At 54.2% G+C, this 11,443-nt stretch overlaps 3 protein-coding genes across 3 annotated transcripts; all 3 read left to right on the plus strand.

Moving 5' to 3' along the window:
• Window positions 1-284: 284 nt before the first annotated feature.
• Window positions 285-3,709, plus strand: BO86DRAFT_422864 (26S protease regulatory subunit 4; the record flags this gene model as incomplete). The annotated part of the gene is made up of 3 exons (XM_025675368.1): window positions 285-1,212; window positions 1,320-1,490; window positions 1,917-3,709. 3 exons carry the CDS (start codon window positions 285-287, stop codon window positions 3,707-3,709), a joined length of 2,892 nt encoding a protein of 963 aa, XP_025522732.1.
• A 1,053-nt stretch (window positions 3,710-4,762) lies between these two features.
• Window positions 4,763-7,298, plus strand: BO86DRAFT_404309 (DUF803 domain membrane protein; the record flags this gene model as incomplete). The annotated part of the gene is made up of 2 exons (XM_025674001.1): window positions 4,763-5,753; window positions 5,818-7,298. 2 exons carry the CDS (start codon window positions 4,763-4,765, stop codon window positions 7,296-7,298), a joined length of 2,472 nt encoding a protein of 823 aa, XP_025522733.1.
• An 819-nt stretch (window positions 7,299-8,117) lies between these two features.
• BO86DRAFT_237823 (putative beta-glucosidase) lies at window positions 8,118-11,271 on the plus strand. Its single transcript, XM_025667069.1, has 11 exons — window positions 8,118-8,457; window positions 8,522-8,614; window positions 8,676-8,783; window positions 8,834-8,910; window positions 8,968-9,075; window positions 9,131-9,309; window positions 9,357-9,425; window positions 9,475-9,690; window positions 9,739-10,036; window positions 10,089-10,327; window positions 10,387-11,271. Exons 1-11 carry the CDS (start codon window positions 8,280-8,282, stop codon window positions 11,165-11,167), a joined length of 2,346 nt encoding a protein of 781 aa, XP_025522734.1. The 5' UTR covers window positions 8,118-8,279; the 3' UTR covers window positions 11,168-11,271.
• Window positions 11,272-11,443: the final 172 nt, after the last annotated feature.

Consider the following 11,443-nt stretch of genomic DNA (forward strand, 5'->3'; position numbering starts at 1 on the left):
AATTTCCGATAAATAGGGTAACCAGCAGTCCAACATTGGCGGAGGCCCCGGTGGGGATGGAAGAGATGACAAGGACAAGAAGGTATATCGATCCTCTCGCTCAGAGTCAGGATGAGTCGGCTTACCAAGACACCCGTCCACAGAAGGATAAGCCCAGATACGAACCACCTCCTCCCCCTACCACTCGCCTCGGTCGCAAGAAGCGTAAGGCCGCAGGCCCAAGCACGGCTTCCAAGCTCCCCGATATCTTCCCGACGTCACGATGTAAACTACGATACCTCCGCATGCAGCGGGTTCACGACCACCTGCTGCTAGAAGAAGAATACGTTGAGAACATGGAGCGTCTGCGCAAGACCAAGGCCCAGGCTGCACTGGATACAGCCAACCGAAGCGACCTCGAGCTCGCGGACAGAAACGCAGATGAGAGAAGCCGGGTTGATGATATGAGAGGCAGTCCCATGGGTGTCGGCAACCTGGAAGAGCTGATCGATGACGATCACGCGATCGTCTCCAGCGCTACTGGCCCCGAGTACTACGTCTCGATCATGTCGTTCGTTGACAAGGACTTGCTTGAGCCTGGTGCCAGTATTCTTCTACACCACAAATCGGTTTCCGTGGTTGGTGTGTTGACCGAGGAGTCCGATCCCCTCGTCTCCGTGATGAAGCTTGACAAGGCACCGACGGAGTCTTACGCAGACATTGGTGGTCTTGAGACCCAGATTCAGGAGGTCCGCGAATCCGTCGAACTTCCGCTGCTCCACCCTGAGTTGTACGAGGAGATGGGTATCAAGCCGCCTAAAGGTGTTATCCTGTACGGTGCCCCGGGTACCGGAAAAACCCTGCTGGCCAAGGCTGTCGCCAATCAGACCAGTGCCACTTTCCTTCGTATTGTTGGTAGTGAGCTTATCCAGAAGTATCTTGGAGATGGTCCTCGCTTGGTTCGACAGATCTTCCAGGTTGCGGCCGAACACGCCCCATCCATTGTGTTTATTGATGAAATCGATGCTATTGGTACCAAGCGTTACGACTCCACATCCGGCGGTGAGCGAGAAATTCAGCGTACCATGCTTGAGTTGCTTAACCAACTGGATGGTTTCGACGACCGGGGTGATGTCAAGGTGATCATGGCCACCAACAAGATCGAGACTCTGGATCCCGCTTTGATCCGTCCGGGACGTATTGACCGAAAGATCCTCTTCGAGAACCCCGACCGTGAGTGTCCCCTATATATTGCCAGCTGAGCTCGAGCACTAATTGTACTCTAGAAAACACCAAGAAGAAGATTTTCACCCTGCACACATCGAAGATGTCGCTGGGAGATGACGTCGACTTGGATGAGTTCATCAACCAGAAGGATGATCTTTCTGGTGCTGATATTCGGGCCATTTGTACCGAGGCCGGTCTCATGGCTTTGAGAGAACGCCGGATGAGAGTGCAGATGGACGACTTCCGCGCTGCTAGGGAGCGCATCATGAAGACCAAGCAGGACGGTGGCCCTGTTGAGGGCTTGTACTTGTAGACGCGCGATGTTGATGGTGTACGTAGATCTATATTAGCCTGACAAGTGATCTTTGGTCCACAAATCTCTCCATGAGCTCTCAAGCTATATCGCGTAGTCCATACTCTTCCAGAAATAGTGACTTATGTGAAGTAAGATAGATATAGGTACTACAGTGATCTTCTGCTTGAAAAGTTTCAGAGATGCTAAGATAAAGCCATCTCCACTAAGACTAATCAAGCGTCACGTCATGTCTCTAGTCTATGGACTGGTTGTTACAAGTGAGGACCAGTCTTATCATCACGTGAGTCGACGGCAAACAGAACAAACTATGCAAACTCGCCAAAAGAGCTGGAACATCCTCTGAATGTCGTCTGAAGTCATCGCTTCTTATCCTGCGTTACACTCCATCAACTAGCCAAAATGGAAGGATTCGACGAGGAAGCCTTTAAGAAGTTCTTTCCAACAAGCTTTGGCCGGCAGGAGAAGAAAACTGATGTGAGCACTCAGATCGATCGCACCAAGCGCACCGAGGTAGCTGCGAAACTCGACAGCGATGGCGAGAAGACGCGATCGAACACCGAGGTCACTCCTGAGGAGCCAACCATTCCTGAAACAGAGGACCGGGAGGTGAGACCTGATAGTAACAATGGAAGTGATGATTCCGACTCAGACGACTCCGACTCAGAGGACGATGAGGATGAGTTTCCGGTCTCCCACGAGATGCTACTCAAGACCCATGACCGGGCAGTGACTACATTGACCGTTGACCCGGCGGGTTCGCGGTTGATCACCGGCTCCACGGACTGCACTATCAAACTGCACGATTTTGCCTCTATGACCCCTTCGACTATACGCGCCTTCAAGTCCGTCGACCCGTCTGCGAAGAAACAGTCCGCCGCCCAAGAAGCACACTCCGTACACTACGTCGCATTCAACCCACTGGCCCCGACCTATGTGATGGTTGTCTCTGCTACAGCGCAGCCGAGGATTCTGAATCGCGATGGTGACACGATTACTGAATTTGTCAAGGGTGACATGTATTTGAGGGACCTACACAATACCAAGGGCCATATTTCGGAGGTCACCAGCGGAGCATGGAGCCCGACCGACGAGAATTTATGTGTGACGGCCGGAACGGACAGCACAGTGCGCATCTGGGACGCGAATGTAGGAAGGACACAAAAGGAAGTGATTGTGCACAAGTCCAAGATGGCTGGATCCGCTGGTCGGAGCAAAATGACAGCCGTCGCGTGGGGCTCGCCCAAACAAGGAGGCCCTAATGTTCTGATCGGTGCTGCCCTTGATGGGAGCTTGATGATGTGGGGTGGTGATGGACCATTTACCCGTCCCAGTGGTGAGGTTCGGGATGCTCATACCAAGGACACCTGGACGAGCGGCGTCGATATCAGCTCCGATGGCAGGCTGGTAGTCACTAAGGGCGGCGATGACACCATCAAGCTCTGGGACACGAGAAAATTCAAGAAACCGATCACAACTGTATCCCATCCGTCTAGTACCCGCTTCTCGACATCGAACATCATCTTCTCCCCCTCCTCGGCGAATGTGCTTACTGGATCCGAAACTGGCCACCTGCATATCTTGAACCCTGCTACTCTGAGGCCGGAACTAGTAACGCCGATTACCCCTGGATCCCCGGTCATCACTGTCCTATGGCACGAGAAGATGAACCAGATCCTTACCGGTTCTGCCAATGCCGAAACGCATGTTCTCTACAACCCGAATATGTCGACCAAGGGCGCGGCCCTGGTTATGTCCAAGGCGCCGAAGCGCCGCCACATCGACGATGACCCTAGTCTCACCATGGATCTCAGCCAGGGTCTCTCGGGAGACTCTGTTGTAGTGGGGTCGAACGGTGTTCCTCACTACAGCTCGTCTACTTGGTCTGCCCGCCACCCGACCATTGGGTTGACGGCTTCGGGACGTCCCAAGGACCCTCGCAGACCTTACATGCCGGCTGCGACTCCGTTTGCCAAGTCGCAACCGGACGAAAAGCATATTCGAGAGAACATCCCTCTCAGTTCGATGCGGGACGAAGATCCTCGGGAGGCCCTGTTGAAATATGCGGACAAGGCTGAAAAGGATCCAATTTTCACCAAGGCGTGGAAGGAGACACAACCCACGCCTATCTATCGGGAGCTCAGCGATGATGAAGAACCGAAGCCGGACAAAAAGCGGGCAAAGAGGTAATCAGCACGGCATGCTCTAATTGTCAGTCTTTTGTTGCGATTGTAGTTTCTTCGAAATAATCTTAACCCCATGTATATATCCCATATGACAGATGGCGTTTGAAGGGTGCAACGGGAATTCCATAAAAATCGAGCATTCAATCTATTTAAAGCGCTGTAAAAATGATGATCGGGGATCTGTCAATCCGGAGTCACGGAGAGTTTGTTGTCGAAGTTGAACTAGTTCATGCCTGATGACGTTGAACCGACAGGGAGGAAGCGGAGAAGGGAAATGGCGCCTCATTCCTCGGATCGCGGTGCGAATCAAGGCGAATTATAACCTGAAGTAGAAGTATAATGATGCCTGCTGTGCTTGGACACAAATCTTTAGACTAGGTCTTTTGCGATCTTCTCGGTAGCTTTGCTAGCATCTGCACGTGTGACTGCTCATGTCTTGTCTTATCCTGTTGGGGTTTAAGGGGAGGATAAATTATTTAATTTAGACCAGCGCGACTCCTGGTCGGTTCGCTCGGCTTCTTTCCATCCACTCTTCCTTCCAACCAAACCAACCCAACCCAACCCAATTCCTGCTCCTCCCCGATCGCTCGCTCGATCGACATTTTACTTTCATCACTCCAATACTGAACTCCTCGTTGCTCGCCATCAACAGGCTACCTACTTTCAAATTTCTTGGTTTCTCTGCAACGTCCAAGTCGTCCCACAGGCGACTCCCTTCTTCATACTCCGCGCCCGCGCTTGATCGACGACGATTAGGGGACCCAAATACAGCATGCGGTGGTTCTCAGGAGCATGAACGACGGCTCAGGAAATCAATCACCAGTACAATTTTGGTGAACTGACTAGAATTCCTGGCCTGGCGTTACCAAGCTATTAAACATCCATTCTAAGACACCAGACAGCAGAAAGCTTTTGTGAGTCTGCACATCTAAGGATTCGAGGATCCTCGGCGAAGCAAGCAATCGGGACCTCCGCTTTGTCTTATCTTCCCTCAAACTCTCTTCTTCGACATTCCCGCTCACCCTTTCCGGCTCCCTTACGCCGCCACTCGTTGCATATGGATCATATGCGGGAGGCGCCCCTGGCAGCAGGTCTGCTCACCACACTCCTATCCGCCGCCATTCCAACGCCCACCGCACTAGCCCAGCATTCACCTTCTTCATCCCCACTCCTACCTGCTCCGACTGCGAATCCCGTATACGATGGCGGCAATGGCGATGGAGAATCGGGTGGCATGCACGAATGGTCCTCCTTGATTGGGATTGTGACTGCGCTGGTTGGCAACGTGCTCATTTCCCTGGCGCTCAACATCCAGCGCTACGCGCACATCCGGATCGATCGGGAATGGGAACAGGAGAAGCTACAAAAAGAGATAGACTGGAAACGCACCCACCAGGGCCATGACCACGATTTGGGTGATGGTGACTCCGGTCGAGGCCGGAGCCGTGCTGCTCTCCAAGGTCGTTACCGTGACGAATCCCCCGACTTTGTGCCTGAGGACGCGCCGAACCGTTCGGAGCGGAGCCAGCGGTATCGCGATGACGAGGATGACGACGCGCATGATTACATGGGGGATTCAATGCAGTCCGACAATACTGTCCGGCCGGAAAACGAGGGCGACCGCCGGAGTGGCCGCAAATCCTACCTGCGCTCGCCGTACTGGTGGGTCGGAATCGTGCTCATGTCTGTGGGCGAGGTGGGAAACTTCATGGCCTACGGGTTCGCCCCAGCGTCCATCGTGTCTCCGCTGGGTGTGGTCGCGCTGATTTCGAACTGTGTCATTGCGCCCTTTATGCTGAAGGAGAAATTCCGGCAACGCGATGCTTGGGGTGTTCTCATCTCCATCGCGGGCGCGGTGGTGGTCGTGATCAGTGCCCCGTCTTCGGAGGAGAAGATCGGGCCTCACGATATCTGGGTCATGATAACGCGCTGGGAGTTTGAGCTCTACTTGGGTCTCACGGCTGCGTTGATCGTCGGGCTGATGTGGGCTAGTCGTAAGTATGGGCCGAAGACGATCTTGATCGACGTGGGGCTCGTTGCATTATACGGTATGTTCATTATTGTTTGATTGTCATACTGTTCTTACACATGATTCTGATATTTTACCTTCAGGTGGATATACTGCGTTGTCGACCAAAGGTGTCTCTTCTCTTTTGACATTCACCTTTTGGCATGTTATCACGTTCCGGGTCACTTATCTCCTCGTCTTTATCCTCATCTTTAGCGCAATAATGCAGATTCGATACATCAACCGAGCGCTGCAGCGTTTCGATTCGACCCAGGTGATCCCGACTCAGTTTGTTCTTTTCACTCTTTCGGTCATTATCGGCAGCGCCATTCTCTATCGAGACTTCGAATCTTTCACAGTGAAGCGTGCCAGCAAATTCGTGGGCGGTTGTCTTTTGACCTTCTTGGGAGTGTACTTCATCACCAGCGGAAGAGTCCGTAGCGACACGGAGTCCTCTTTTTCGGCTGATGACGAGGAAGAAGCTATCGGGCTGCTGGCGGGGGAGCGCTACCATGATCATGTCGACCTGTCGCCCAATCTAGCCCCGCAAGCCAAAGTACATAAGCCGGGACGAACTGTGCACGCCTTTCAGGATGGCAGTCTGGAATCTCCCTCCGGGTCACTTATCAGTCGTGGCCTTGAGGATGTGGATGACAATTTGCCCACTCCTCGGGGAGCTTTGTCTGCTGCCCCATCATCCCCGGCGGGTTCCCTCATCGCGGAATCAGAAGCACGTCGCTCCGATGAGCCCACTTCACCTGTACACCCAAGCTCCCTTCTAAGAAACCCATGGGCTGAGTCTCGAGCATCAACGTCGGCCTCAAGCCATCGCCCATCCACCCCTCCTCAACATCATGGATCAACCACCCATGAATCACCATTCCTACTTCGCTTCCCTCCTGCTCCTGGCGCAGAAGATGTCGAACCGCAAGACACCGCCACAGAAGGAACTCAGCAAAATCTCCGAAATGTTGTTGTCCCGCAGACCCCACCGGCACGGAGACTGCGCAATTCCATTTCTAACTTCTCGCCTGGCCCTTTTCTCCCCGCAATCTCATCTGGGTTCAGCGCGGTGGTTGCTGAGTCACTTCGTCGTGGCGAGATCAGCCCCAGCAAGGGTCGAAAGATAGGACGACGGATAGGCCGGAAGAAGCAGCTGAGCACGACAGTCTTGGATGGATACACTCGAACCAGAAATGGCGACACACTCGAACCCATCCGTGACTCGGATGGAAGTGCTGGAATGGGACCTAACTCCCGGTTTCCATTGTTAGATGCCCGGCTTCACTCTACGGGTGAGCTCTCTACAGCTCCTGTAACTGTCGGTGCTGCCACTCCTGGGCTCGAATCGGATGCTGGAACCGGAACGCCCAAACCGCAGGATATTGCCTCGCTCTCGCGACTTCGAAGCCTGAGTGATTCGTGGAGCGGCGGACTGGCCTGGCTCGGCGGCGTTCTCCACAAACCCGGTGCGAGGAGAGGGTCCGCTAATCCCCCTCTGTCGGAAGACCAAGGAGTTGACGGCAGTGCCGGGGCACCGGGCAGCGAAACCCAGCGGGGGTCCGAGTCTGACGCGCAGGTGTAGTAGGCCGAGAGTTTCTCAGGTGGCTGAGTCACACCACTTGTTAGTACATACTTTTGTTTTCGAGTAACATATGGGCGGAAGATAATTTCAGATAGCATCAGCATTCCCTTTGCACTATATAGGGGCTTAATAGACTTTAGCGTTATGATTTATCGGTCGAGATGGGGAGGCGAGTGAAGGGTTCAATTCTGTACTGTACAACACTGTATGCAGTGAAAATGGAAGAGACAGGCTCTGCCCACATGTACAGTAAATTGACTGACAACTCATACGACCAACCTCGAATATCATTAGTGTAATTGAAATAGTTGAATCTGAGGGACTAGCAGGGAGCAGTGCAGGGAGGATGCAGCAGAGGGAGACTCTCGATAGGCGGAATGACTGGGCAGACCCTGGCAAATTCCCCGGCTTTAGACTAACTCAGGCAACTCACTAATCTATCCTGTCAACAACCCCTCATCTCTGCATTCCTTCTCCTCACCCCACTCGACAATTTAGCCGTGAATATCACCATGGGAAATTTGACTTCTCCATCTTCAATTTATTCTGGCTCGTCGGGCCGCACCATTCATCAATCAGGAATGCCGCAGGCACAATGGAGCAGAGGCATTGATTCGTCTTCTCCTTCTTGCCTCCACGGTCCTGGTCTAGGCTAGTGATGCATTGCAGCTGGCTCTCATCTCCGAACCGATTGTCTGAGCAGCCTAAACTAGTTCATCTCTGCGGCCGTGTGGGATTTCCAGTGACGTTTGCTCTGGCTTCCCTGTTCTGTCGGGCCTCCGCTGCAATGGATTCCTTAAGCCCCGACTGCGCGATGGAGGAGGTTAAATACCACTACCCTTGCTCCTCGCTGCTGGTCCGTGGTCGATCTCCAGAATTGACGAATTCCTCTTTTTTTCTTCTCTCCCTTTCAAGCATAGCGAGAACAGATTGAGGACCGGCTTCTTAATCTAGCCAGCTCCTTCGCTCAGTCTCACCAAGATGGGTGCCAGTTTGCTAACCAAGGGGCTTGCGCTCCTCCACCTCTGCGTCGGTTTAACGGCGGCAAGCAATGGCTCAACACCCCTCTACAAGGATCCGCATGCTTCGGTTGACGATCGCGTCGCTGATCTCCTGGGTCGCATGACGATCCATGACAAGACGGCGCAATTGCTGCAAGGTACGGACTGTTCCTCGGGGGTCTGGGTTGTGTCCTCGGATAACCTGAGTGTCAAGTGGTACAGGTGACCTCTCGAACTGGATGAACACCACGACTGGGGCGTTCAACTACTCGGGCCTCGTTGCGAATATGGAGTTGAAGGCTGGAGGATTCTACGGTAGGAGCTTTTTGCTGTGCGGAGGATTGTGTGGTGAACCCATAGGCTGACTGGTGTTTAGTTGGATATGCGGTCCCGTGGGACTGGATGGTGACGAACATCAAGCATGCGCAGGATTACCTGGTCCACAACACGACGCTTGGAATTCCTGCGCTGGTTCAGACGGAAGGTAACTCTTGATGTGATGGTCACTGGTAGGGAAGACGCTAACAGTGGCAGGTATTCATGGATTCTTGGTTCAGAATGCCACCATCTTCAACTCGCCTATTGCATATGGTTGCTCGTTCAACCGTGAGGTTAGTGTGGTGCATCGAGAACACCCCGAGGGCTGCAGTCTAACCAATTGGTGATAGTTGGTCTACAAAATGGCTAAGATCATCAGTCAAGAGACGCTTACTCTTGGTGTCAATCAATTGTTTGCTCCCGTGGTTGATCTGGCCCGTGAGCTGCGCTATGGTCGGGTAGGCCTGCGGTATTGGCATTCTCTCTGGCTCACAGGCTGACGCTGTCATCCAGGTCGAGGAGACGTTCTCCGAGGATCCGTACCTTGCTGGCGAGATTGGCTACAACTACGTGAAAGGCCTGCAGAGTCTCAATGTTTCGGCCACCGTCAAGCATTTTGCCGGCTTCAGTGCACCCGAGCAGGGGTTGAACACCGCGCCGGTCCAGGGAGGAGAAAGATACCTTCGTACCACGTGAGTATGCCCGTCTGTTGGATTAGACGGTGCTAACGGCGCTAAAGCTGGTTGCACTCCTTCAAGCGGGCCATCATCGATGCAGGTGCATGGAGTGTCATGAGCGCATACCACTCGTGAGTGTTGTTTCTTCCTGGTTCAGGGCCCCGACTTACTGGTGCTTAGCTACGACGGCATCCCGGCTGTGGCCGATTACCTCACCTTGACAAAGATTCTGAGAGGCGAATGGGGCTTCAAGCACTGGGTCTTTAGCGATGCCGGTGCTACCGATCGACTGTGCACGGCTTTCAAGCTCTGCCAGGCCTCGCCGATTGACATGGAATCAGTCACCCTGCAGGCACTGCCTGCTGGCAATGACGTTGAGATGGGTGGTGGTTCTTTGTAAGTGGCCTCGTTGCTGTGACATGCTAGTATACTGATCCCGTACAGCAACTTCCAAAAGATTCCCGAGCTCGTGGAGTCTGGAAAGCTGGACATCGAGACCGTCAACACCGCTGTCTCGCGTATTCTCCGCGCCAAGTTCGAGATGGGTCTCTTTGAGAACCCCTTCCCTGCTGCTCCCGAATCGCAGTGGCACAAGCTGATTCACAGCTCGGAAGCGGTCGAGCTTGCCAGGACCTTGGACAAGGAGTCCATCGTCCTATTGGAGAACCATAACAAGACCCTTCCCTTGAAGAAGAGCGGCAGCATTGCGGTTATTGGACCCATGGCCCACGGCTTCATGAACGTGAGTGGCTAAACCTACATTGGAAGACAAGACATCTACTAACGGCCTATAGTACGGAGACTATGTCATCTACAAGAGCCAGTACCGCGGCGTGACCCCTCTGGACGGCATCAAGGCCGCTGTCGGCGACAAGGCCACGGTCAACTACGCGCAAGGCTGCGAGCGGTGGAGCAACGATCAGTCCGGCTTCGACGAAGCCATCGCGGCTGCCAAGAAGTCCGACGTCGCAGTCGTCGTCGTGGGTACCTGGTCTCGCGACCAGACCGAGCTGTGGTCCGGTTACAACGCGACGTAAGTTCGGCCGTTGCCCATCCATCACAAATGACCCCAGCCACTAACCGATCCAACAGCACCGGTGAGCACATCGACCTCGACAATCTCGACCTTGTCGGCGCCCAAGGCCCGCTCGTCAAGGCCATTCTCGACACCGGCGTGCCCACGATCGTTGTTCTCTCCAGCGGCAAGCCCATCACCGATGTGACCTGGATCGCCAACTCGACCTCGGCGCTCGTCCAACAGTTCTACCCCTCCGAGCAGGGCGGCAACGCGCTGGCCGACGTGCTCTTCGGCGACTACAACCCCTCCGGCAAGCTGTCCGTCAGCTTCCCGCGCTTCGTCGGCGACCTGCCCATCTACTACGACTTCCTCAACTCGGCGCGCAACATCGGCCCCGCGGGCCACGCCTACCCCAACGGCACGCTGGACTTCGAGTCCCAGTACGTCCTGGGCGACCCCACCGCCATCTACGAGTTCGGGTACGGCAAGAGCTACGTCGATTTCGAGTACGGCACGGTCACGCTGAGCAAGACCAACGTCACCGCGGCGGACACGGTGACAGTCAGCGTGGACGTGACCAACACCGACGCCGCCCGCGACGGCACCGAGGTCGTGCAGGTGTACGTCTCAGACGTGATCGCGTCGGTGGTGGTGCCGAACCGCGCGCTGAAGGGCTTCGAGAAGGTGCTCATCCCCGCGGGCAAGACCACGACGGTGGAGATCGATCTGAAGGTCGAGGATCTGGGCCTGTGGAACCGCTCGATGCAGTACGTCGTCGAGCCGGGGGCGTTCACGGTGTTGGTCGGGAGCAGCTCGTCGGATATCCGGGGGAATGCGACGTTCTATGTTGAGTAGGGGGGTTGGACGTGTGGTTTGGGATGCTGTAGCTGCATCTACTGATGCACTTCATATTATGCAAGCTCTGATCAGTGAAATTCATTTGAATATATGTATCAAATAGAGCTATCTTCATGAGCATGGAGGGACAAAGTCTAGTCTCCAGACATCCAGTCGCTCCAAACTTCCACCTCACAAGATCGGAATCAGGTGCATTAGCCACTGTCCAACGCAGGCCTGCTTATCCTGAGATTCCTGTCATGTTGACTCAATTCTCTTCATTGGTGGGCCATT

This window comes from Aspergillus japonicus, assembly GCF_003184785.1.
Source record: "Aspergillus japonicus CBS 114.51 unplaced genomic scaffold BO86scaffold_88, whole genome shotgun sequence".
NCBI lineage: Eukaryota > Fungi > Ascomycota > Eurotiomycetes > Eurotiales > Aspergillaceae > Aspergillus > Aspergillus japonicus.